The sequence below is a fragment of the Aulostomus chinensis genome, chromosome 6 (assembly GCF_037954235.1).
Source record: "Aulostomus chinensis isolate RoL2024-O1b breed Wild chromosome 6, RoL_Achi_v1.0, whole genome shotgun sequence".
NCBI classification, from domain to species: Eukaryota; Metazoa; Chordata; class Actinopteri; order Syngnathiformes; family Aulostomidae; genus Aulostomus; species Aulostomus chinensis.
In genome coordinates, this window is record NC_141325.1 from 18,427,319 (window position 1) to 18,453,786 (window position 26,468).

The window sequence follows — 26,468 nt, forward strand, 5'->3', positions numbered from 1 at the left end:
CAGAAAATCAGATCCTGTGACGGCTTTAAGAAATACTTTTATTTGTTCCCAATGAAATCAAGTATCTCAGGCTGTGCTTATGTATGACGGCTATTAATTTGACATCTATGATTAGCTGTTGCCCTGTGTTTGCTTGGGGTCACTAGATCCTCCATTGGGCTGTGAGGGCTGTAACTCATCAGGCAACAGGACCTCAACAGAGAAGCTGATTCGTTTGGCCTGAAAGATGCTATACGTGTTGTCAAATCGCAGCACATCTGCAGAAGACAGACAGAACAGAACATTTACTCTTTGTGTGATAAATGGTACAGGGTCATATTAAACAGTGTCAGAAAACTCACACACTCCTGGCCGTTCACAGGTAAGTGAGCCATCCTCAGGCACTAAATGGGCATTGTAGCGCTGGGTGGGCAGGACTTCATGCATCTGGGCTGCTTTCTTCCATTCACCCTTTTTAGTCTTCAGAAACACACCAAAACCAATGTCTGCACCCTCACTTGCAAACTGCCACCTGATGAGATGGAAACAAGTTTCAACAAAAAATGTATGTGAATTTTATCTATTGGAGCAAGAACAAAAATACTGCAGTGATATTTAAATAAGTACACGAACCTGCAATGTTTTGACATGTTTACAGAAGTCATGCAGAATGAGTGTGACTTTGAAGAGACTTTTTCCTTTGTGAGAGGATTTTATGGACAACACAGATTCTCCCAAATAGCAGGAAATTGATCATTCAACTTGGTGTGTGAGAACCTTTACAGTAACAGATTTTGTACTTACAGCAGCTTTTTTATGGGCCTTTTTTGACAGGGATTTTGAATCAAGTACATTTTTTGAACAAGAGGATACAAGCGCACACCTCTGCCAAGATACCTTGCTGACAGACACAGACCAGAGACCTTAGGATAATCCAGTGTGTAATGAAAGCCACAATTTGTGATGAATGAGCTCCAAATGTGCTGTGGAGTGTGTGGCTTTTCCATAGAGAGAGAAGGAGGTAATATCATATATCATAGATCATATATGTTGGGGGTTTTTTGCACGAAGGACCATAATGTGTGCACTGCAGAGCAAATATTGCTTCCTGTGTCCACTAGGTGGGGTTATGACATATCCACCCCAAAATTGAATAGACTCTTCCTCGACCCAACTGACACCCTTCCAAAAATTGGCCTAACCAATAAGTGACTTTGATTACAGTTAAATAAAACAGTGAAAAATAAAATCTCAGATTTAAGAGGCTCAAAAATTCAACTGTTGCAAATGCTGAACAAGTTTTTATGTTATTCAGTTATTTTCTGTTGAGTGGTTAAAAGATGAATCTCTTCACTGTTTCAAAAACTAGTTTAGTTGAAAGAAACTACAGCTGACCTGAGAACACAGCCAGGGAATAAAATCTCATAATCCAGCTGTTGGGAGGAGCCTCGCTTGACAGTCAAACACTGCTCGTAATCCACCTTAACATGGTCTCGCACATAGTAGGAGGTAGGAACTGGACCCACGTGGTTTATCTGCATGATGGACAAAAACACCAACAGTTACAGTATGGAACTGTTAAAAAATAGAAATGTTGCAAAAATTGGAGAGAAAGAGAAATGAACCAAAGCAGACTTACTGTGTTGTCATCTACAGTATCTAAGAACAGTGTAACTCTCTTTCTTTTGCGCAAAACTGGTTTATTTGAATATTCAAAAGTGCTTCACAAATGTTTACAATTTTGCTGGCAATATTCACATTAAATCAGATCAATTAAGTTGTGAAATGTGTGTGTGCAGTCATATACAGTGCATAATTCAACCGGCAGAGGGCAGCAATGCCCAATGTGATATTGACTGTGACATAGTCCAACATATTTTACAGATGACCAAATTTACACACAGAAATTAACAAAATCTGAGTGGTCACCAACCTTTCAACGTTTTCAAACTATAATGACAGAAGTGCTTCTTGTAGTCCTATCTTTATTCAAGGTTTACATTTGTCTGTTGATACAAACTCTTCCTAAAGTATAAAATTCATAAAACATTTTGGAAAATTAGAAAGGTCACATTTGTGCTTCGGATGGGATAACTTATATAGTGCGGCAATTACAAAAACACAAACAAAACAATTCTCTAGAAATGCTGCATAAATGTCTTTCAAGCACAACGGAACTGAGAGTAGGGAACGGACACACCAAACCTCAAAAAGGCAACCGATTGTTACACATTGTCACATAATACATGAATGAGCAAAAAATAATCAGGTTTGACCTTGCTTTAAGGAACTTGAAAATTTACTAAAGGAGAAAAACCTCACATACAACATGCATAAGGCTTAATGATGTCAGTATTTTCCAATTTATTCAACTAAAGATTAAATCAAAAGTGTCTTTTCCTACATTAAGGTCGCTTTCATACCAGTGCCGTTTGGTCCACTTTAAACAGACCAGAGTTTGTTTCCTTGGATAGACCACATGTGAACCCTGGTGCAGTTCACTTACAGTGGGAGATGCAAACAGACTATTGAGCGAACCAAAGAAAGGAAGTAAACAAGCTGGCTGAAGGGAGAAGATATCTTCTTTATGATCCTGGCCAGTTTATGGTTTTCTTCCTAATCCTTTTTTTCTTCCTGATCAGTGCTTTTTTTGGGGCCAAACCGCCCTAAACGAGCAGCTGTAGTAACTGCATGATGTTGTCCAGGCAGATAGGTCAACATTCAAAAATGCAATGTGAAAGTGAACCAAACTACATGAAATGTGAAAATTTTCAGCAGCTCTCACCCAACTGAAACTCGTCCCCTGATTATCCTGGTGTGAATGCACCCTAAGAGATTGGTGGATACCTCAGGTTAGAACAGGTACACTCCAAAATTAATTTTGGTGTGACTAATTATCCCCCAGAATTGACTGATTCTGAAAACTATACTTTACATTTTATTTTGAGTATCTGAATGTAAACGGATTTCTCTCAAGAAATAACAAAAAAAATAACGAACCGTAAAGATGCAAACAAAAAGCTCAAGCGTTCGGCGGACTTTCCTCTACCAGTATGATTAGATGTTCATTTCTCTAAACTTGTATTTCATTATTTCTAAATACGCTCAACTGATTACTATTCTTGAACCTCTCAATTTTTTTAATCCCTGTTTTGCCCACCCCCCCTTATTGCAGCAGAACCACACCCAATTCAAGCGTCACCTACTTACAGATGAAATTCCTAAAAGCTAATGTGAACAATACAATACAATGTCAAGCACACTCCAACTCCAACAACTCCATGACTCTTGAAAGCAGCCAAAATTAAAATTCTCTTCTCGTGTTCCTCATTTGTCCTTGGCCCAATTATTTATCTACAGAGACAGTGACAAACGTGGATCAGTTATGTGACTTAGCCAGTCATCATAGTGGCGTAAAACTACTTCCAAGCCGGTGCTAATACTCTAAAGCTTTACCTCTTTACTACACAGCGAGGCAATATCTGCAGCAGGGATAGGGGAGTAATGTGAAATGTGAGAGGTCTTTTGGCAACAACTGGAAATAGTATAATGAGATTTCATAAATGTACACTCTGAAATCAACAATGGTTCTGGTCGTGTTAGCTTGGAATGATCCCTTCATGTCTTTGTAAGGAGAGGGTCTTGACACCACCAGATTTCCATCACTGTCAGATTGGCTTTGCCTCCCTTTTGTACATACACAAGCTGGTTCGCCATCTTTGACACCTGCACAGCAAAACACCACTTGAACAAATAGTGCCTCATTGTCCTGTGGACATGATGTCTGAGGTGCAAATTAGTCATGCAATTAATTGCTCATCATTCTTTTTGGCTGCATGCAAAAGTTGAATTAGGTTTGAAATAAGAAATTTTATGGCCATGAACTTAGGATGTTTGAGTTGAAGATCATATCATGTAAGGATAATAATCCTGACTCAGCTAACCAGGAGCCAACACTATGATTGTCTCCCTGTTCTGTATGGAACAGCAAAATTGATAGATAGATAGATAGATGATAGATAGATAGATAGATAGATAGATAGATAGATAGATAGATGATAGATAGATGGATAGATAGATAGATAGACAGATAGATAGATGATAGATAGATGATAGATAGATAGATGGATAGATAGACAGATGATAGATAGATAGATGATAGATAGATAGATAGATAGATAGACAGATGATAGATAGATGGATAGATAGATAGACAGATAGATAGATGATAGATAGATGATAGATAGATAGATGGATAGATAGACAGATGATAGATAGATAGATGATAGATAGATAGATAGATGGATAGATAGGTAGGTAGATAGATAGATAGATAGATAGATAGATAGATGGATAGATAGGTAGGAAGATAGATAGATAGATGGATAGATAGGTAGGTAGACAGATAGATAGATAGATAGATGGATAGATAGATAGATAGGTAGATAGATAGATAGATGGATAGATGATAGATAGATGGATAGGTAGACAGATAGATAGATGGATAGATAGATGGATAGGTAGACAGATAGATAGATGGATAGATAGATGGATAGGTAGACAGATAGATAGATGGATAGATAGATGGATAGACAGATAGATAGGTAGGTAGATAGATAGATGGATAGATAGGTAGGTAGACAGATAGATGGATAGGTAGGTAGATAGATAGATGGATAGATTGATAGATAGATGGATAGGTAGACAGATAGATGGATAGACAGATAGATAGATAGGTAGATAGATAGATATCCCTTTATACACATATATGAAGATAAACTATAGTTAACTTGCATATATGCTGCTGTCATTTCAATGCATTTTTAAATTGCAGTATATGCTGCTGCCTATTTATGCTGAAATGTTTCAACTTTGTTTTGTAGTTAATTGATATTTAGATGTGCATTTTTAACAATTATTGAGGGAATTACATTCATCTATGTATTGCAATGATCAGTGAAAAACACTTTTGGTTCTTTTGTATGTTAATACCAAAGAAATGACAAATAAAGGAATCTTAAATCTTGAATCTATTAGCCACATTTACATGCAGACTTTTTCTTCATTGCGATTGAAATTATTCCTATTGAAGAGCTCGGGTCTACTGTTTACATGTGACGTGATCTATGCCGATCTGGTGTTAACATGTGCCACTTCATTTAATCGGAACCGTCGTTTTACGGCTGTGTCACATGCAGAGCGATGTAAACATCACGTGACTGATCAATGATGGAGGTCCATCGTGTGATCAGCACAGTCGTTCCAATTGTGTTGACACATTTATTCAAGCAAAAGCTTGATATGAAGGCGCCTCTACTGGAAGCAAGGAAGAGGAGACGGCGTATAGAAGGGGGCCTTTTTGTTTTTATTTCGCGGTGTTGGCCCGTGCTGGCTGTTTTCGTTGAGCTTGACGTGGACTTTTTTGAACAGATCAGAATTTCTTTTTTTCCTACCGTCTAAGCCTGCAATAATGTTCAGATCTTTAAGGGTTTCTATTAAAAATAAACTCTCCGCCGCAGACCAGTTCTGCGCGCACTGCTGCTTGGAAGCCGCCATTTTTTCAAGTGAGGAAACGTCACTGCGCATTTACGTCAAGATAGAGCATGAAAGAACACAGCCTGACAGCATTCTGTTTCACCGTTTACATGATAAGATTTTACATCTGATCGGTTTGGGAAAAGGAATATTCTACCCCTGTGAAACCGAATGAAATTCCATTCGGTTTGGGCCTCTTTATTCGGATTGAGGTGTTTATATGGAACATTTTTATTCGGTTTGGGCTTCTAATCCGATTCTAATTGGAATATTAGGCTCCATGTAAACCCAGCTACTGATTCAGTCTGCTAAGTCTTTGCCGTGCTCTAGACATGCTTTCATAAAATTGCCTCCTTAATATGTTAAAAGTTTCTTGACACAGCCACAATGAGATATGCTAATATTTTAATAATCTATTTTGGTTTATGTTTCCATGATGAGACATCACATTATCCCTGTTTTTCACATAATATTATAACTGAACGATATGCATATTAGTCAGACTGTTTTAACCTATGCAAAGCTTGTTAACTGTATAAGCAAAGGATGCAAACAAGCGGAGAAATCTGGATTAAAATACTCCAAAGCAAGCAAACTGGTGCCTACTGCAGCACTGCGTCGATTCTGAACTCTATGACATAGATCAGCTGTGGTTGGAATCAGATTTGTATTCATAGCAGAAACATGTTGTCTGCCAACAGCAAATCAGCAAATACAGTAAAGTCAGCAAATACAGTAAAGTCAGTAAATACAGTAAAGTCAGTAAATACAGTAAAGCAAATAAATCAGTTGATTGGTGCATGCACATAATAGTTACATATATTATTGCTTTACTATTTCATTACCAGGCTGTTTGGCCTGAGTGCAGATATTTTAATGTAGCTATTTTTGTTTACTGTATGTTTATATTTGTAACTTCCTGTTTTATTCTCTCAAGGGTAATGTGAGATAAAATCATTTTATAAATTTGGTTAACCATGTTGATTTTTTTCCCACGATGGAGCTACATTTACAGCTTGCTCTTATCATTTTGAGTAAGAAGAAGCAATCATAATTCTATGATTATATACACTATATATTGCTCACATGGCCTCATGAATGTACCAAAAAGTGCAACACAGCATCTGCGATGGATATTTATCCCTTCCAACACATCAGCCCATCTTAGAGCCAGAAATAAGCACTCACAGGTTTCAGGATTCCCTTACTCACCTTGGTGCGACAGCGGGGATCTCCATCAGGATCTGTTAGTTTGCCACCATATATCACTGGCAGCTCCTCCGCGTCGATGTACTTCAGTAAAACCTCCTGCCAGTTGTCTGTCAAACCAAAGCAATGTGGTGAGCTTAAAGCTGTGTACAGTTTGCTCATCTTCCTGTCTTCACTCGGAATTCTATGCTAATGCCTAATAAATCACAAAATTCTGCATGCTAAGGAAGAACAATAAAAAAGTACATTTGAATCACATTAAAATAAAATCTAAGGTAAATTTCAGTAATCTTGTCTCTCACCAGACAGGATGTAGATCTTCTGACGTGTGTTCTCGCTTAGAAAATGTTTGACAAGGTTGTAGGCCACAGGGAAGAGTTTAGGGGCTGTAGGGGGGAAAAAAACAAATACATTTATCCGGCAATCTAAAAAAAAAGTCAAATTTCCAAGCTTTTAAAGCTTATATGTGTTACAGGGGTGAGGAATAAATGTTTTGGATGCTGAAAATCCTTGGATTTTTGGAGTTTCTTTACAAAATTCCTTCGATTTCCTCTGCATTTTTATTTCCAATTTGATTACAAAAAAAAAGAAGTAACAAAAAATGTAAACAAAACAAACAACAGCAGCAAAAGTGGAATTACTCTCCACAATTGGATTATAAAAAATATAGTACTCTCATTAAAGACTTTACCTTTGATGACAAACAGCCTCTTCAGGCCTTCTGGGTAGTTGTCTTCAAACATCTGGAGGATCTGGTGACACAGAAGAGCATCTTTGAACCAGTTTCCAGCTTAGTCAGCTAGAGAAAACACATACATCCACAGTGGGAGATTAAGTCAAAGTATTTGTTTCTAGCCAAAATTACAAATAAGAATTTGCCTCAGGGGCCTTTACAATCTCTGCAAAGTACAGGTGCTGGTCATACAATTAGAATATCATGAAAAAGTTGATTTATTTCAGTAATTCCATTCAAAAAGTGAAACTAGTATCATGTATTCATTCATTCCACACAGACTGATATAGCTCAAGTGTTTATTTCTTTTAATTTTGATGACTGTAACTGACGACTAATGAAAATCCCAAATTCAGTATCTCAGAAAATTAGAATATTGTGAAAAGGTTCAATATTGAAGACACGCTCTAATCAGCTAATTAACTCAAAACACCTGCAAAGGCCTTTAAATGGTCTCTCAGTCTAGTTCTGTAGGCTACACAATCATGGGGAAGACTGCTGACTTGACAGTTGTCCAAAAGACGACCAATGATACCTTGAACAAGGAGGGCAAGACATAAAATGTCACTGCTAAAGAGGCTGGCTGTTCACAGAGCCCTGTGTCCAAGCACATGAATAGAGAGGTGAAGGGATAGAAAAGATGTGGTAGAAAAAAGTGTACAAGGAATAGGGGTAACCACACCCTGGAGAGGATTGTGAAACAAAACCCATTCAAAAATGTGGGGGAGATTTACAAAGAGTGGACTGCAGCTGGAGTCGGTGCTTCAAGAACCACCACACACAGACGTGTGCAAGACATGGGTTTCAGCTGTTGCATTCTTTGTGTCAAGCCACTCTTGAACAAGAGACAGCATCAGAAGCGTCATGGCTGGGCTAAAGACAAAAAGGACTGGACTGCTGCTGAGTGGTCCAAAGTTATGTTCTCTTATGAAAGTAAATTTTGCATTTCCATGGAACTCAAGTTCCCAGAGTCTGGAGGAAGAGAGGAGAGGCACAGAATCCACGTTGCTTGAGGTCCAGTGTAAAGTTCAAGAACTTTAGCTTCATAAACCACCACACACAGACGTGTGCAAGACATGGGTTTCAGCTGTCGCATTCCTTGTGTCAAGCCACTCTTGAGCAAGAGACAGCATCAGAAGCGTCATGGCTGGGCTAAAGACAAAAAGGACTGGACTGCTGCTGAGTGGTCCAAAGTTATGTTCTCTTATGAAAGTAAATTATGCATTTCCATGGAACTCAAGTTCCCAGAGTCTGGAGGAAGAGAGGAGAGGCACAGAATCCACGTTGCTTGAGGTCCAGTGTAAAGTTTCCACAGTCCGTGATGGTTTGGGCTGCCTTGTCATCTGCTGGTGTTGGTCCACTGTGTTTTCTGAGGTCCAAGGTCAACGCAGCCATCTACCAGGAAATTTAGAGCACTTCATGCTTCCAGCTGCTGACCAACTTAATGGAGATGCAGATTTCATTTTCCAACAGGACTTGGCACATGCACACAGTGCCAAAGTTACCAGTACCTGGTATAAGGACCATGGTATCCCTGTTCTTAATTGGCCAGCAAACTCGCCTGACCTTAAACCCATAGAAAATCGATGAGGTATTGTGAAGAGGAAGATGCAACACGCCAGACCCAACAATGCAGAAGGGCTGAAGGCCACGATCAGAGCAACCTGGGCTCTCATACCACCTGAGCAGTGCCACAGACCGATGGACTCCATGCCACACCGCATTGCTGCTGTAATTCAGGCAAAAGGACCCCCAACTAAGTATTGAGTGCTGTACATGCTCATACTTTTCATGTTCATACTTTTCAGTTGGCCAACATTTCTAAAAATTCTTTTTTTGTATTGGTCTTACATTGGTCTTGATATTCTGATTTTCTGAGATACTGAATTTGGGATTTTCATTAGTTGTCAGTTATAGTCATCAAAATTAAATGGAATAAACACTTCAAATCTATCAGTCTGTGTGGAATGAATGAATATAACAGTTTCACTTTTTGAATGGAATTACTGAAGTCAATCAACTTTTTCATGATATTCTAATTATATGACCAACACCTGTATGTCGCACCCTCTTTCCTTTCAGCTCTCAATTCAAGTGAGGAAAAACTAGCCCAAAAACTTTTAATAATGAAAACATTGGTGTTGGTCAAAGCAACAAAAAATGTACTGCCTGGATTTACATGTCATGAAGGTCCATATACCCATCAAAAATACTAAAGGATTGGCTACTACATCTGTGTGTCACTGTACCTCTCCATATGTTTCAATGGCAGGCTTCCACAAGTGTTTCAGACCCAGACCTTCAACATCATAGATCATTGTGATCGACTCCACGTTCCTCCCCAGCTGGAGAAAGAGAGACAGTCAGAGAATCAAAATCAATCAATCCCAATTCAGTCTGTAAGCATTAATCATATAATCTATGAAAGGTGCAGGTTCACTCTGAAATTTTTTTTTAGTATGCAATTTGTGATAATGGAAAGTCAATTGAATAGAGTGCATAGAATGGACATTTAAAAAACTGAGAATGAACACATCAGCATTAGTTTTTCATGTTCTGGTAGCAGCAAAAACTTCCACATGGAACAAAAATAGATACAAACTAGGACAGCATATTTTCATGACCATTTAAAAATACTACAAATCTGAAAAAAAGAGGTGACCTGGACCTTTTTCATTCTGCTCTTACCCTTTGTGACTGAAGGTTACATTCCCTCTGCAGCATCTCACAGTCTCTGATCTTGGACTTAATGAAATCTTGCTTGGAGGCAGACAGAAAGAGGCCTTTGGGATCAACCGGCCCAATGACGTCGTACCAGATTGGACTACCCTCCCGATCAAAACCACACATGCCTCCTGATAGATATTTCTCTATCACCTGAAGCAGCAATTTAAAACATTTAATGACTGGTTTAACTTTAAGCAAAGAAAGCTAATTGATCCAAAGCAAGCATCATGCAAGCAGTTTTTGGCTTTGGAGGGTGTTACCTCAGGTGGTCGCCAGTCGGTGATTATTGTGTCCACTTTCATGTGTTTCCTGAACTCTAAATGCTAGAACACAAAAAATGGACGCATGAAATGTTGAGCTTAATAATCACTATGGCACATACAACATGAGCAGGTGGAGAAAACTCAGTGTGATGGCATTTCTTAATGTTTCATCATGATAGACTTTTTGTGCGGTGGCAGATCCACCCAAGCACAATGTAGTGATTTAAGTGGCTTAGGTGAGGATGTAAAACTTGCCTCATCAGCAGGAAGGGGATCAAATATGCGCCAGTTATGTGTTCACTCTGTACACGCCTACATGCATACCAACACATGCCGGTGTACAAAAGGTGACAAAAATTTATTAGAAGGTGATACAAAGTCAATAAAAAGATCCTCCATTTATTTGATGAACCATTGAGAAAAGATGCAAGACTTCTTCGATAATTTTTAAATTGACAACAGACAGGGAAAAAAAACATCCTGAACAAAGTAAATGAAGACCAATCGGGTTTATGAATCAGGTGGACGATCATAAAGTTAACTGAATTTTTGTTTTGTTTTTTCCTACTCTGACGAATACTTTTTGGTTAAGCTATCAAGACACTTAAATTAATTTAGCAAAGACAAGTGTGCTTTTAGTCTCTGAATAAGAGAATGATAAAGCAGGGGGCATAATTGAAAAATAAATACAAATCTACTGAAGTTGAGTAAATAATATTTTATTCACAGCTTATGTATTGTATGTACATGTAGCTGAATAGTTATTTTTGCTGCTCGTACTTGCGACATGACTGGTGTACCTACTGCTCTATGTTATAATTAAGAAGCTAGTGCAGCAAATGCTATGTTTTTAAGCAACAAAGCTTTTGTTCCTACTGCTATATTCTATCACTAGTAAATGATGTTACTAACACTAACTTCCATGCTAAGTAGCTAGTGCATGTATTGAATTACCTAGATAGTATTGTCTGTACAATATAATAACACAATATAATAAAATACTATTTGAGAATGAGACAGCAAACAGTGAATTACGGAGTACAATACTACTTTTCACAAGTATTATTTGGCATACCTGTACCCAGCTGCTTATTTAGTGGTAGGTGTGGTGCTTACTTTGATCTCATTGTTTATAAAATGATGGAACAACACTTCCTTTCTACATTTTCCCCAAACTGCTGCATTATATTTTTCACACTCAACACTAAACCAAACACAGCTAAAAGAAACAAAATGAGCGTTTTATATCTCCATGATGCATACAGTGAAGAGGTGCTTTTTTAGTATTTTGACAGTTTGTGGAGTTATTCTTGCCCCCAGAGACCATATTTCAAGTGCAGCTTCAAGTTAGGAGGCTGAAGATCTCATTATATCCTCCTTCAGACTTCAATCCTTTATCTATATCTAATCTCCTAAGGATGAGGTTTTGCTATTATCCCCGCAGCAAATCATGTACCCCTGCTTATCTGCCACCACTCCTGAACTGTACATTCAGGTGCTGCCAACAGCACCTTCGCAAACACATGTAAATTTCATTGCCTTGTCTTACAAAAGGTGGAAGCACATGATTTAGTGATTGACATTTTTATAATAAATCTGTTACTAGAACTCTCTTCCAGTCAACAGACAAGCTAAACATGTTACCTTTCGCAGCATGGCCTCAGACTTCTGGATGTTGAAGTTTCTGGCTAAAAAAAGGAGCGAAAAATATGAAAGGATGAACATGTGGTAACAGACTTAAATTTTGTGTGATTTTAAATGTACCTTTACCATGCATGATATATTCTAACATTTTATGACTGTTTATTCATAAAACCTCTCTTTGTATTGCACTTTAAGGGATATGCTAACGACAAATGCTAGCATTGATAGCTTTTGGCCTCCTAGCTTGCATGTCCACCTCCTATCCTGTGGTCTCAAGACTGTGTACATTGTCTGATGGTGCTTGTCTACACAACACAGGTTACTCAAGAAAACTATTTTTTTTAAAAAAACACCAACCAAAAAACAAATTCCTGTCCATCTCAAATGTCCAATACTTCCACATCACATAATGTGTAGAATCACAAACAGCGGTTACTTTAAACCTGATAAAAAAAATGCTAACAGCAAGATGACGGCACTAACAGGACACAATCAACTGGTAAACACACCATTTTAAATGAATGCTACACTGGAAGACACAAATATCATGTAGAATGTATACTTTCACTTTTGATTCTTAAATGAACTCAGTATAGAATATTTATGTACCATTATTTATATGAAGTAGAATTCTGAATGCAGCATTTGTTTTCCTGAATACTGTTCTAGCTGTGTATTTCTATATTTACTTAGTAAAAGACATCTAAACTAACGGGCTGGAGCCTATCCCAATGGCTCTCTGGTGAGAGGCGGGGTTTACCCTGGACAGGTCACCAATCTCTTGCAGGGCCAACATACATAGACAGACAACCATTCACACGCACAGCTGCACCTACGAGAATCCAATTAGCCTAGTCCCTAATTGAATGTCTTTGGACTGTGGGAGGAAGCCAGAGTACCTGGAGAGAACCCACGCAGGCACAGGGAGAACATGCAAACTCCACTCAGAAAGATCCCATGCCCGAGCATTCAAACCCGGAACCTTCCTGCTGTGAGGCGACAGTGCTAACCACTGCACCACCGTGCCACCTCTATACTTCCTCCATCACTTGCAAATATATACTGTATATGCAATGGACATTTTATTCAGCCTGCATGAACTAAATTATTGTTCAGCAGATCAAAAACTTTAAGTAAATTGCATCACAGTGGCATGTTATAATGTTGCCAGAGTAGTTGGTTTTCCTCCAAAGCTTTTAGCCAGTGTTGTGGGCACTTTCCCCCTGGATAGTTCCCCACTATCTTAGAACAGTCATGAGTGACATTCAGCAGCTGCAGATGGGTGTGTTCAGATCACCATTCACTATGAGTGTGGTCAGCGCTCTTTTCGCACATTTATGCTAATAAAGAGAACCCGGCATTGAGGCCAACTTTACACTGTGGCCAAACTGTGGGATTGCAAGTATGGTGGCGATCACAAAATGTGTTCTAGCCCAAAAAGATATCCTCCCATTGGCTTACATTGATCTGATAACATTTTGAAAACGTGAAATAGCAGCAAGATTGAAATCGGTTAGAAAAGATTAGATTATCTGAAGGTGGCATGGTGGTGCAGTGGTTAGCACTGTCGCCTCACAGCAAGAGTTGTGTGGAGTTTGCACGGTCTCCCTGTTCCTGTGTGGGTTCTCTCTGGGTACTTTGGTTTGTCCAAAGACTTGGGGACTTGGCTGATTGGATACTCTACATTGACCGTAGGTGTGACTGTGAGTGTGAATGGTTGTTTGTCTCTGTATGTTGGCCCTGCGATGGACTGGTGACCTGTCCAGGGTGAACCCTGCCTCTCGCCCGTAGATGCTGGGATAGGCTCCAGCCCCCCTGTGACCCTTAACAGGAAGCGGAAGACAATGGATGGATAGATTATCTGAAGATGCATCAACCTGCTCTACAAGCCACACAATATGAAGGTATACATTTGGAAAACAAACTTTTTGAGCTTGAAACATTTTTTTTTACTATTTGTTAGGAATGAATGAGAGGCTGCATTGACAGCTGTATCTCTAATTACCTTTACATGAAAATGAGAGAAATAATGATAATGAAGAAGGTATATAAAAAGGAAAGAGAATGCAGGTTACAACCTTGTTTAAAGTATAAAATAATGAAGAAGTTGAAAAAGTCCAATAAGTGATATGATATGTTAATATCATATAAAATGCATGATTTACAATAATGTTTGCATCAGTAAATAAGTGAAATAAAGACTGAAGCAGAAATGAATATGGATAGGTAGATATAAAAGCATTTCTCTTTGTCTGATGTAAGAGAGGAACAAAAAGTAAAGTAGCAGGCTGAAGTCTGTGGCACTGACTCAGTGTTGAGGCCACATTTGTAAGTGATTCCCTCCTCCTTCTTCTGGCAAATATATATAATTATACAATAATAAAACTAGTAGATACCTTATATAATACAAAAAGAACAAGCATTGGAAAAGTGGATTACAAGACACTGTGGCCATGGGAATAAATATTTGCAATTATACAAGATTTCAGAAAACCCCAAATTACCTTGTGGAACGTATTGTTGTCAGAACTACCATAAGCAACAGTGAGATGTTTACATCATGTGAGGATGAATTTGTTACAATCACAAAGACTTTTGGCTGTCAGCCTAGTCAGCACTTGAACCACAACTAAATTGATTTGCTCAGTTCGGTGGATAAGGCAAACAATGCAGTTGCTGTGCATTGAGTCTTACAACTCCAGCAGTGGATTAAACTGCATCTAATCCTCCAGTCTGGCACCTTCCGGTGGCCTTATGGAGAATGAATGACAGGAAATTACAAAAGCACCCAGCCGGTTGCAACAGGTTGACATTATGTGTGATTTAGGGTCAGTCACGCTCTGATCACCTCAAAGCCAGTCTTGACCCTGTCCCTCCTAATCCAAGCTACCTTTCATATAGCCAAGACAGGGAGATTTTCAAAATGTTTTCTACAGTGGCCCTGGAGGGCAATACACAACATTAATTGATTGCTCTGAACAAAAGGCATATGGGCTATACAGTTGTACTGCCTTGAGTATTTCAGTGTTCTACATACAGTATGTTTTGTTTCATGTAAAAGGCTAAAGTATGTCATTGCTGGAAAAATATACAATTTTTTTTTTACATAGCAAGTGTGAAACATGATTTATGCACAAGATTATACAAGTCTAAGAGCTTTAAAAGGTGGATTTAACTTTGAGTCAGAGGATGTTATTTTAACAAAGGTCATTAACCTCTGGCCCACTCTCACAATACAAGAGAGTCATATTTTACTGGTCAAGGCAAAGCTTCTTGAAGATATATGTATTACTAGCTAGAGAAAGAGTCATTTGTAGCTAAATGTTTGTTAATCTGGCAGGTCATTGACCTCGACAATCATCTTCTCACAGGAAAAGCCTCTAAAGGCATCTGTTTTTTTTTCTATCTAGAACACAAAATGATTCGCTTGATGAACTTCTTTTGCATAAAGATAAAATTTTGTTCTGACTTATCACAAGACCTGCTGGGTGTTTTTCAACACTCATTTCACCACATACTAATTTCATCCTGTTATGTTTGCACTTTAATACTGATCAACAAGGCAACATTATAATTTTGCAAAAGATTTTATGACAGAGTAAATTCTGAACTCTACCTAGAGTAGGTAGAGATTTCTCCGCTGAAGTTCAACAGGGATGGAGCCTACAGACAGATTTTTGAAAGTGAAGGAGTGTGTGTGACCACCCGTTGATGAAAATGCACATACTGTATGTTCGTGAAGTAGCAGAGTTAGTCATACTCCAGAGCTAAAGGTGTCTGTAGGAACCTGAACGCTTGTGTTACTGACACACTGACATACTGTTGAGTCAGATAATGGGGATGAGTTGATGTAGCTTGTACTACACATTGTAGTGTTTGTGCGCTATAGCTAATATGTTTAACACGTACAGAGACATCTGAGCTAGCGGTATACTTCAGTATGATTTGGTGGCATGGGTACAAGTTTAGTTGCCCTTCCTGGGGCTGTTGTTGATGGGTATTATGAGCAATGATTGTAAGGTGAACCAAAGCTGGTAGCAACCACAATCCCAGCTAGCAATCTCCGCTAGCTGGGATTGTGGTCAGACTGATGTTATGCTGGCGAGAAATAGTCCTGTTTTGATCTTTATGTGGGTGAGTCACATTGAGTTTTATCACTAGCTGGAATGTTTCTGTCATGGTTAAACCTGTCCTGAGATGATGTCAATAATACGAACTCCTCTGAGCAGGGACAGCTAAGCTAACTAGCAAGCCTCAGCACTGGCCAGTAAGTATAAAACATCCACAGATTAAATGTCTAAACACTTACTGACGATCATCACCTAAAAGATGCTTTAAATGTACATAAACAGCAGTAGTACACCAACAGTAGCAGCAGTATTCTTCTACTTTTCATGCTACAATATGCTAGGAAACTCCAATTCATGATGGACACGATGCAAAAGATCGGGCAACCAAACTCCCACATATGAAGTGAGTTGAAAATTCCCCTCCTGTCCATGACCATGCATTACATGTAAAAATACAGAGATTGTACTGCAGTGTACAATCTTCAGCAAAACATATTCCAACCTTCAGATCTGGTCTTAACTAGGCTTGACTCATCTAGTTTAAGAGGAGGGAGACCTTAAAATTTTTTTTTTAAATCTATTAACTTTATTTCATCCACAATAATTGAGGGCCTGTTTAAAAGCACTGTTGCACACTGTTGAATTTAAAGTGAGGTCATTGCTACCTCAAAGGAGGTAATGTTTTGAGAATGATGTTTTCTAATGATTCTCTTCAGGTGACATCATGAACCTTTACTGAACATTGGGGAAGGTTCCTCTATGGGTTATAAAGTCCAAGTTTTCTTTGTGACTCCATTGCAACATTATAAAGAGGACTTAAAGAAGAGATAGTTCTCTATAAGTCACATGAAAGCTTTTTTGACCCTTTAAGGGGAGACTGTTTCCCAAGTAAAACTGCACATTTACACAACATTCTGAGAACATCCTAGTTGATGTAATTATGTAAAAGGCATGACCTTGTTGCATTCCCACAGTTGTTTTTTTTTGAGTGGTGCAGGGATTTTTTTTGGTGGAATAATAGGTAAACGTTTAGTATGGTCTATCGGACGTTCCCTTTGCACTTCACATGAAATGTTTCCAGAATGTTCCCTGGCAGGCAAGATGTTCTTTACTTTAACAGATAGCTGAGATCAATTTTTTTGGATACTGAAGGACAATTGACAATATTCTTGGCACATTTGGGGGATAGTTCAGGGAAACATTTATGGATCATTCCCTCTAGGTCAGGGGTGTCAAACTGGTCCAGTAAAGGGCCTGTGTGGCTGAAGGTTTTCATTCCAACTGAACAAAAGCAACACCTGAATCTACTTAAATCAATCAAGCTGTGTCCACACAGCTCATTGGTTGGATCAGGTGTTGCTTTTGCTTGGTTGGAATGAAAACCTGCAGCCACACCGGCCCCTTACTGGACCAGTTTGACACCCCTGCTCTAGGTCTTTACAACTTGTTTTCAGAACATTTGCAGAACCTACAGTCATATCTTTATGGGGCAAGATTTGCTTTCGTTAACTTTTCTTTTTTACCTTGTAATTTTTTTTAGACCAGTTATAGTATTTCTTTTTACAGGGTGATATCTTTTCATGGGGGAATGTTTAGTATAGTCTGTTAGAACTACTTTGCCAAAGTTCCCTGATGTACCCTCAAGGTCTTTATGCTACGTTTCCAGAATGTTTCAAGAAGTTCTTTTAAGGGTAGGTTGATATTATTTGGTGGGTTGGGACTGTTCAGGGAAAGTTAGGGGATAGTTTAGGGGAACGTACAGAAAACTTTCCCTCGAGATCTTAACACTGTGTACCCAGAGCTGGCTCAGAAAAGTGGACCATTCAGGGCTTCCCAGCAGGTTCAAGGCTTGCATGTGCCAGCACAACATCTTGCATAAGATATTCCTGCCATTGCTTGTCTATGAAGTCTCCATCTCTATCATGAGAACTTAGAGAGGAAAGTCAGAGGCTTCCTTAGGGGGTGGCTACACTTGGACAGAAGCCTTCGCAGCATTGCCCTCTATGGGAAAAACACTAAGCTCCAGTTGCCTTTGAAGTCCTTAGAGAAGGTGTTCAAGGTTACTCAGGCCAGGGAGCTGATGTTGTACAGGGACTCACGTGATCCTAAGGTGACCCAAGCAGGAGCTGAGGTGAAAACTGGGAGGAAGTGGAGAGCTGCTGAAGCCGTGCTTCAAGTACAGTCCCGGATACATCACAAGTGCTGGTGGGTGCAGTGACTTAGGAGCAGCTAGTCTGAGGCTTTCTCTATTCCCTAGAATGGGAAGGTCAAGGGAAAGGAGAAGCACAAGCTCGTCTGCAAAGAAGTGACAGCAGTAGAGAATGAGAGCAGAGCTGTTGGGCACAGCTGTTGGGCAAGGTTTGCAGAAGGCCTGGACGAGGTGGGAACAGGTCATGGAGTGATACGTGACAAGGTCTGATCTCTGACAGGCTGAACCACAGTACATAAAATTCCTGGTCCAGGCACTATACAATGCCCTGTCCAACCAATCAAACATCTTCCTCTGAGGCAAAGCAGAGTCTACAAATTGCTCTCGATGCCTAAGCAAAGGAATATTGGAGAATGTTCAGAGCTGTTGTCCAAAAGCCCCGGGACAGTGACAGTACACCTGGCACCACAACCCCATCTTGAAATCCATTGCAGAAGTTATCAGCACACCTCACTGATGAATGATCACTTTTGTGAAGGCTGGAGCTTGGCTTTCAAGAACTGCAGGAGTTAGGCGTATATCCAGAATCCTTGATACTGTACCTGACTGGAAGCTCTCTGTGGACCAAGAGAAACAACTGAAGTTCCTACAGAACATAGTTGTGACCACTCTGAGGCCAGACCTCTTTCATTTCAGTAATAGCCATGAGAATTGTGTTGCTAGAACTAACTGTAGCATGAGAGGGCAATCTACAGGATGCTAATGAAAGGAAGTAGACCAAATATGAGGAGCTGGTTATAGACTGTCAAAAGCAGGGTTAGAAGGTGAGGTGCATGCATATTGAGGTTAGCCGTAGAGGTTTTGTGGGGCATTCACTCTACAAGGCTTTGAGAGCACTGGGCATCACTGAAGTGGCAAGAGATCCATTGTGGAGGCACCTGAACTAAATTTGGGGGCTGATGAGTCTGTCTGGTGTTACAAGAATCCAGGACGGATGTGACCCACTTTGTGTTCAGCAGCATGAAGAGATTTAAAAAAAAAAAGAATGTAAAACTTATTTTGACATTTTGGAGTGCTATCACAGGGGGCACAGTGGTGCAGAGTTTAACACTGTCACCTCACAGCAAGAAGGTTCTGGGTTCGAGCCCCTGCTCGGGCACGGGATCTTTCTGTGTGGAGTCTGCATGTTCTCCCTGTGCCTGTGTGGGTTCTCTCTGGTACTCCAGCTTCCTCCCACAGTCCAAAGACATCAAGAGGGGACTAGGCTGATTGATACTCTAAATTGACTGTAGGTGTGACTGTGAGTGTGAATGGTTGTCTGTCTCTATATGTTGGCCCTGCGATGGGCTGGCGACCTGTCCAGGGTTAACCCCACCTCACTCGCCCTAAAGCTGCTGGGATAGGCTCCAGCCCCCCTGCAACACTTCACAGGATAAGCGGAAGAAAATGAATGGATGGATGGACTGCCATCGCTACGTTAGTGTGTAATCTGACTCCCATTGAGACGGACCTCACTCTTTGGTGGTGTTCAAGACCACTGAGGCATGACCACCCGCTTCAACACACAGAATGTTTGCATGTTTTATGTAACATTATGGCAAATACGGGAGACTTGTCATACAAACAAGAAAACCTAAATATTTTAGAAATCTTTCGAAATCTTGCTTAAAACTAAAAATGTTATTGTCATTTATTTGGCAAATAAACTGAAACAACTAAATAGTCCTTTTTCACAAATAATAACCCCAAAACTCAATATTTTGTATGGCTTCCTTTGGCCTTAATAACAGCTTGCATTCTTGCTGGCATTGATTAATGTACATTTCAACAGTCTCCTTTGTTATTGAGTTCCTAATAGTCTTTTGCTGTTCCCACAGACTTGCTTTAGATGTTACGTTTGTGCGATCAAATTTTGAATCTGGGCGGCACAGTGGTGCAGTGCTTAACACTGTAACCTCACAGCAAGAAGGTTTTAGGTTTGAGCCCCAGCTCGAGCACCCTTCCAGCCCTCAGTGGGTTGCATGTTCTCCCTGTGCCTGTGTGGGTTCTCTCTGGTACTCCGGCTTCCTCCCACAGTCCTTAGGCACGTAAGAGGGGACGAGGCTGATTGATACTCTAAATTGACTGTAGGTGTGACTATGAGTGTGAATGGTTGTCTGTCTGTATGTGTTGGCCTTGCGATGGACTGGCGACCTGTTCAGGATGAACCCCGCCTCTCGCCTGAAAGCCGCTGGGATAGGCTCCAGCCCCCTGCGACACTTAACAGGATAAGCATAAGGTAATGGATGGATGGATGGATGGATGGATGGATGGAAATTTGGACTCTATGAAATTCCAAATCTGTCCAACAGATTGAAATTCTAAATTTTACTTGGTGTGTCCACCAGTTCCAGTACTCCAGATTCCGTTTTCTTAGTCAAATATTCTCTGCACTGTTTTGAAGTATACTTGTGGTCATTGTCATTATGGTATATGAACCCACGACCAATCTGATGTAGTCCAGGTGGAATTCCATAATGCAAAAAGATGCTGTGGTAGACGTTCTTGTTCATGGTCATGTTGATTTTTACCATTTCCACAAAGTGCTTTTTGGACAAGTACAATTTTGAACACTTTGGTCAGTGTCATCATGTTTGGAAATGGAAAGTGTTCAAAATTGTACTTATCCATCCATAGTACTTTCTTCTAGTCATCAATAGTGCAGTGTAATCTCTTTATTGTCATTCTGGAGACTATTACAGACTGATCTAGAAGGATTCATCTCTGTTGAAGATCAGCACTGGTCTTCCTTTTCTCTCTAGTACTTCAGATCTTGAGGTGTTTGACATCTGCTTCAGTTAACGTTGGTGTCCTCCCTCATCCTTGGAACATTTTGTAAGTATCATTCTCGGCAATTGACTCCAAAGCATACTTGACCACACTGTGAGAACGTGAGACTATTTGTCTCAGACACCATCCAGGATTGTGAAGTGCCAAACTGAATTCACCATTTTATAGCATCAAAAATCTCATTTTGGTTAAAGACCTGCTACATATTGGTGAAGTCATCATTATAGAAACACAAAAAAATATTTGGTAATTATTAATGCTGTTAATTTATGGTAGCTGTGGCATAAACCTTACATTGAGTGGTAGTCTAATACATTTTTAAGCTGTATGTTTCCCTAAAATATATCCTTAACATAGTCCAAAAAATGTATAGTCTCAAATCTTTAACTCTATTCTTCTATTTCTATATTCAGACAAAAACTGTTGGCATTCACCTTGACATGTTTCATCATTCAACAGTCAGAAGTGTCACTGATCTTGCTGTGAGGGAATCTTGGGATTTGGGCAGAAACATCCAGACAGAAAACAACAAGCACCAGCACTAGTTAAGGACCAACTGAAATCCAGACCCAGACACACCCCAAGGACGATGAAGAGGCATGAGGGAACCTACATGTTGTCACACACCTGGGATGGCATCCTCAATGATTGACCAGAAAGCAGGGGGATGTAGTTGTCCCATCCAACCTGGCAGGGCAACCACGACTACGTAACAACAGCTGATAAGACATGTCACAGCAAGACCAGTGACACCTCTGAGGAAGGCTGCAGAATGACAGTCAAGGTACAGGAAACATGTAAATTTGTCAAGGTAAATACCATAAACACTCTCGAAGCTTCCAGAGTGTTCCTTGAAAGTGTACCACATAACATCTCACTAACCCTGATGTTTGCACTGGGTCTCCACACTATGTTTCCAGAATGTTTGTAAAACATATAAAGACATTACAGAAACCTTCAGGGGACCAACCAATCAGAGGTCTTTTCTGGCTCTATTAAAGTGGGTGCGTCAAGTTTAGTTTGAAAAACCAAACATGCCTGGAACACTCTACAAGAGACCTGGAGGGAACCTCTGATACATACATTCCCCTGAAATATTCAAACACAAAAACTCCCAGAAAGTCCACCATATAAGGTCTACCTAACCTTTAAAGAGTTCCTCATCATGACTTTTCAGTTAATGTTAGGTCCAGTGTGCAGAACAAAAACAAAATTCCCCATCTGATTTGATCATTATGAGGACAATCCTTCACATATCACTGGGCCACCACTGGCTGTTTGCTGTAAATAAATTAGTCCTTCAGCTGATGAATAGTATTCATCAATACCTTCACACTGAAAGGGAAATAACTTGGCTCAATCAGAGCATTCAGGAACCAAACAGACCCTTGTTGTTTCTGTTGGGAGCTGTGATGCTGACATTTCACAATTGATACAGTAATTTAGAAAAGACTAAAAGAGCAAAACATACACCCAACGGCACACTGAATCCTGATTATGAAATGATATGTGATCGTCATCAGAGTCAGAATGTCTGCTGGCAGACAGGCTGGTGCACCTTTTAATGCGATTAACGGTGGATTAGCCTGAAACACAGAGTGCTAGACCTCGGCTCAAGAACGAATCGGAACAAGGCCTCCTTTAATCAACTCTTCTCAGTTCCTCCAGAACATATGACCTCATCCCATATTCAAGTAAATCAGATGCTCAGTCTAAAGACAGTAAACAGGACTGATGTCTTCCTGGTTTGGTTGACTTATCAGTCAGTGGAGGGCTGGTTTCTCAGTTGCGGTTTAAGCATCTTGTTTATGCATGAAAATCATGTGAGTCTCTTTCTCAAGCGCTGCAGTGTTCAAATGCTTGCATCACATCCTTTTACCTCACAAAGACTTCAGCTTCTGCTTCCAACACAAGTAGTGCAGCCAGCAGATTTCCCTCTAACTGCGTGCAAATTATAAAACGCAAAAAAATACTAATCAGGGTTCTGCACTTGCTGTGAATGCAAATTGAGGTCAATGAAAGGCAGGGAATGCTGTGTTATGTCCATCTCACCTCTGAGCCAGCGTAACAGGAAGTGGTCATGTTGAGCAGGAAGATGAGGGAGAATGTCTTGAATCCTCTGTCGAAACTACAACGGAGAGAGGGTGGAAGAGAAGGCACAAGATTGCATGTAAAAAATTGTTCAAGTTTACAACTAATTTTCAGGGAAAGCTTTCACCAGCCTTTACAGTTTGATGCAATTTCTATTTTCACAGTGGAGCTTTTGAGTTCAGTTTATTATGTTTTCATTTTGATGACCTGGAATAAACAAAGCAATATGAGGCGATATGGGTCGTTGGTAGAATTGTTTTTTTGCAGTTCCGAAATGATTTTATTGTTATTCAGTGACCACACCTTCATGAAATGATAATGACTGTTGGACAATATTTTTGTATGGTAAGGATAGTAAACAGAACTGGTACACCTGTATCCCACTGCCAAGTCTGCTGTTTGTTGGTAACATCCACCACTCTAATCTTTCTGGTACTTTAACAAAAGTACCCACCACAAATCATGTGCCGCTGCTTAATCGGGGAGTCTGTGTCCCCTAGGGGTGGAATGTTTCAGCAAGCCCAGAGTTTTATTTTATTGTGTTTTTTTGGGGGGGTTCAGTTTTTTGTTCAGTTTGATTTTATACGTAACAGTGAAGAAAAACATCCCTGCTTGGGCTTAAAATCATAAATAACATAAACATAGTCTGCATTTTGCTGTCATTTATGGTCACCATCAGCCAGGGCCGGTACTTAGAGGTGGAGGGTGGAGCTAAGGAGCCATCCTTGTACACATGTGTGCATGTGCTGCACACTCAGCAGATACACACAATTCAATTATTTTTTTTCAATAATTTTCAATCTTTTTTTCCCTCTGGGGAACCAAAATACTATATTGTGGTTGACCCTTGGTTCATTTTGAAGGTTCTTCTTTTTTTCTTTTTTTTTTACAGCTTGGTATCACATCCTTTGTGTGCTCACTACAAAAAAAGGATGAACATGATTTGGACTTGGATTGTTCCCCTGATGATGCCATGCAACTTCCCACTACTTGCCACGACCACACAGTGCATTGAGGCCATGGTCATTTCAAACATTTTCTCTGAGATTACCTCAGCCAGAGGACAACTGCTACCAAAACCAAGCTAAAAACTAAGCTTTTAACATTTGAAAAAAAAAATTCTGTTTAATTATTTAAACTATTATATTCAAGTTTGTTTGATTGTTTTTACAATTTCTGATCAAACAGACAACCTGTCCAGAGTGAACCCTGCCTCTTGCCCGAAAGTGGATGGAAAATGGATGGATGGATCAAACAGACAAATTTGGATTTTTTTTTTAAGTGTGGGTGTAATTTCTGGATCAAATTTCAGATCCTGGACTCTGAGGGCTGTTCAGGCCATTGGTGGGATATGATTAATGGCACTGGTTAACTGTACATGTCATGAACAAATTCCAAGTCATGTGAAATGGAACCATGCCTTATTTTAGATGGAAACCACTGGTATGAACTGTGCTGTGAGAATGACTTCACCTCTCCTTGTAATTTTGCTGAAGCTTGTGACTCCATGACTGATTATTTTTTACACTTTAATGTTAGCCTTCGATGGAGTGGTGACCTCTTCTGGGTGTACCCTGTCTTTCACTCAATGACAGCTGGGATAGGCAGCAGAACCCCTGTGAGATGATCAGTGGTATAGGCAGTGTCTGGATAAATGGGTGCATGGATTTTAATGTATCATAGTTCAGTTCATCAGTCTGTTGTCAATGCATTTGAGTTTCCACAAACTCTGTCATCAGAAGTTTGTGGACACCAGAGCAAAGTATGTGGATTTCAAGCTGCAGATCATGATTATTTTCATTGTGGATTAGCTGAGATCTCAGTTAAGTAGAGAAACATCCAAATATTGAGACAAATGTGTGTCACAAGTTTACAAAACTTGAAACTGCTGCTCTCAAAGTCTGCTGTGCTGCAGGGATTTGTGATGCTGAGGAAGAGAAAATGTGCTGGATGGAGTTAAAGTAAGAGCTCTAAAATGGGAGAAATATTTTCTAAGCAGGCAGATAAGCAATATTTTTAACTTAAGTCTTTATTACTGGTTGATAACATAATTAGTGCTTTATAGACTTCTTATGAGGCTGGAAAAAGATTACAAACACATACAAACACTTTGTATACTTGAGTAAGTAATGAGAGTACTTTTGCCATCTCTGTACATTAATCCTCTAACATGAGAAAAGAAAGGGATTTATTTCCCCTTTTTAACAGTTTTAGTGATGTACTCTTATTTTAGTAACAGATCCTCCCCCCCCCCCTTTTTTTTTTTAGCCTGAAGCAAGATATGAGAGTTTGACAGAAACCGGTTGAAAACAAATATTACAACTTACCTGCTCCAATGCTTCCGCCTGTTTAGGACTGAGGTCCCCCACTCTCCCACTCATGTCTGCGGCCACAAGATATGGAAATCTCTGTGTAAAATTAACGGACACAAACAGCGCCGTTAGTCGTGACAGGCGGGCTGCTGCATTTGACGCGTCCGGGTGATGCTCCCCGTTAGCTTCAGTGTCCAGTTATCCTCGCTGTCAGCTGTTGGCAGGTGGGGAACTGTCATGGGGGGTGACAACATAAACGCGACACTAAGACCGCCTGATTCAAGGAGGGACTCAAGCGGCTGAGTCGGCCAAAGATCGTCACGATGACAAGAGGATCACTCAGGGTCGAGAGGAGAGCTACCACTGCTCTGTCGGGTTAAATGTTTACAAATTCCTCCATCAGTCTTTTAACAAGGCCATGATAATTTGTCATTCCCGATGCAACCGGACAGACTGAATAAATTCCCGGAGGGTTTTTAAATGGATAGCTTCTTCCTGCCAGCTAAAAACACCCTGCGTTGTTAATTGTCTGTTGGACCAACATTTGTACACTATGTACACAGATTTCCAAAACTACAACAATGCTTCCTGAATAATGTTTGGAATATTATGGATATAAATGAAAGGAGTCGTTGAAATATCTTCAGAGAGCAGGTAAAATGTGTGATTTGAGAGCTCGAAACGAAAAATAGTTTGGTCTTAAGCAACCATTTTCGCTGAATCTTTTTTGAAATATTAAAAGGAAAAGTTTAAAGGAGCCTAATTTAAGTTCTCTCATAGGCTACAAATAAAAAATATAGACGATCTTTGGTGAAAACCTGAAAATCACACACATGCGCATATAAGAGATGCAAATTTACATTATAGTGGGGAGAAAGAAAATCAATCAGTGAGGTACCACCAGAGGATTTAGAGTAGGTTATCGTT

General features: G+C 39.8%; 1 protein-coding gene across 2 annotated transcripts; it reads right to left on the reverse strand.

The window, feature by feature from the left end:
• On the reverse strand, positions 1-25,831 carry sec14l8 (SEC14-like lipid binding 8). 2 transcript variants are annotated; one of them, XM_086206913.1, is made up of 13 exons: positions 25,557-25,609; positions 23,191-23,266; positions 23,018-23,079; positions 12,091-12,134; positions 10,444-10,506; positions 10,145-10,333; positions 9,706-9,801; positions 7,415-7,475; positions 7,026-7,109; positions 6,727-6,833; positions 1,375-1,514; positions 342-511; positions 1-257 (listed from the first exon to the last, which is right to left on the reverse strand). In XM_086206913.1, exons 4-13 carry the CDS (start codon positions 12,100-12,102, stop codon positions 112-114), a joined length of 1,068 nt encoding a protein of 355 aa, XP_086063039.1. In that variant the 5' UTR covers positions 12,103-12,134; positions 23,018-23,079; positions 23,191-23,266; positions 25,557-25,609; the 3' UTR covers positions 1-111. The 2 variants fall into 2 exon arrangements, with proteins under 2 accessions (XP_086063039.1, XP_086063038.1); XM_086206912.1 differs by lacking the exon at positions 23,018-23,079 and having other exon boundaries at positions 25,557-25,831.
• Between the last annotated feature and the right edge of the window lie 637 nt (positions 25,832-26,468).

What these genes read in the sequence shown, in the direction of transcription:
- sec14l8 (XM_086206912.1), bottom strand. Translation starts at nt 25,610, where the DNA reads ATGAGTGGGAGAGTGGGGGACCTCAGTCCTAAACAGGCGGAAGCATTG. An exon ending in CCTGTTACGCTGGCTCAGAG is followed by an intron (nt 12,135 to 23,190) that starts GTGAGATGGACA and finishes TCCTTTTTTTAG; the next exon opens with CCAGAAACTTCAACATCCAG. An exon ending in CCGACTGGCGACCACCTGAG is followed by an intron (nt 10,334 to 10,443) that starts GTAACACCCTCC and finishes TTGCTGCTTCAG; the next exon opens with GTGATAGAGAAATATCTATC.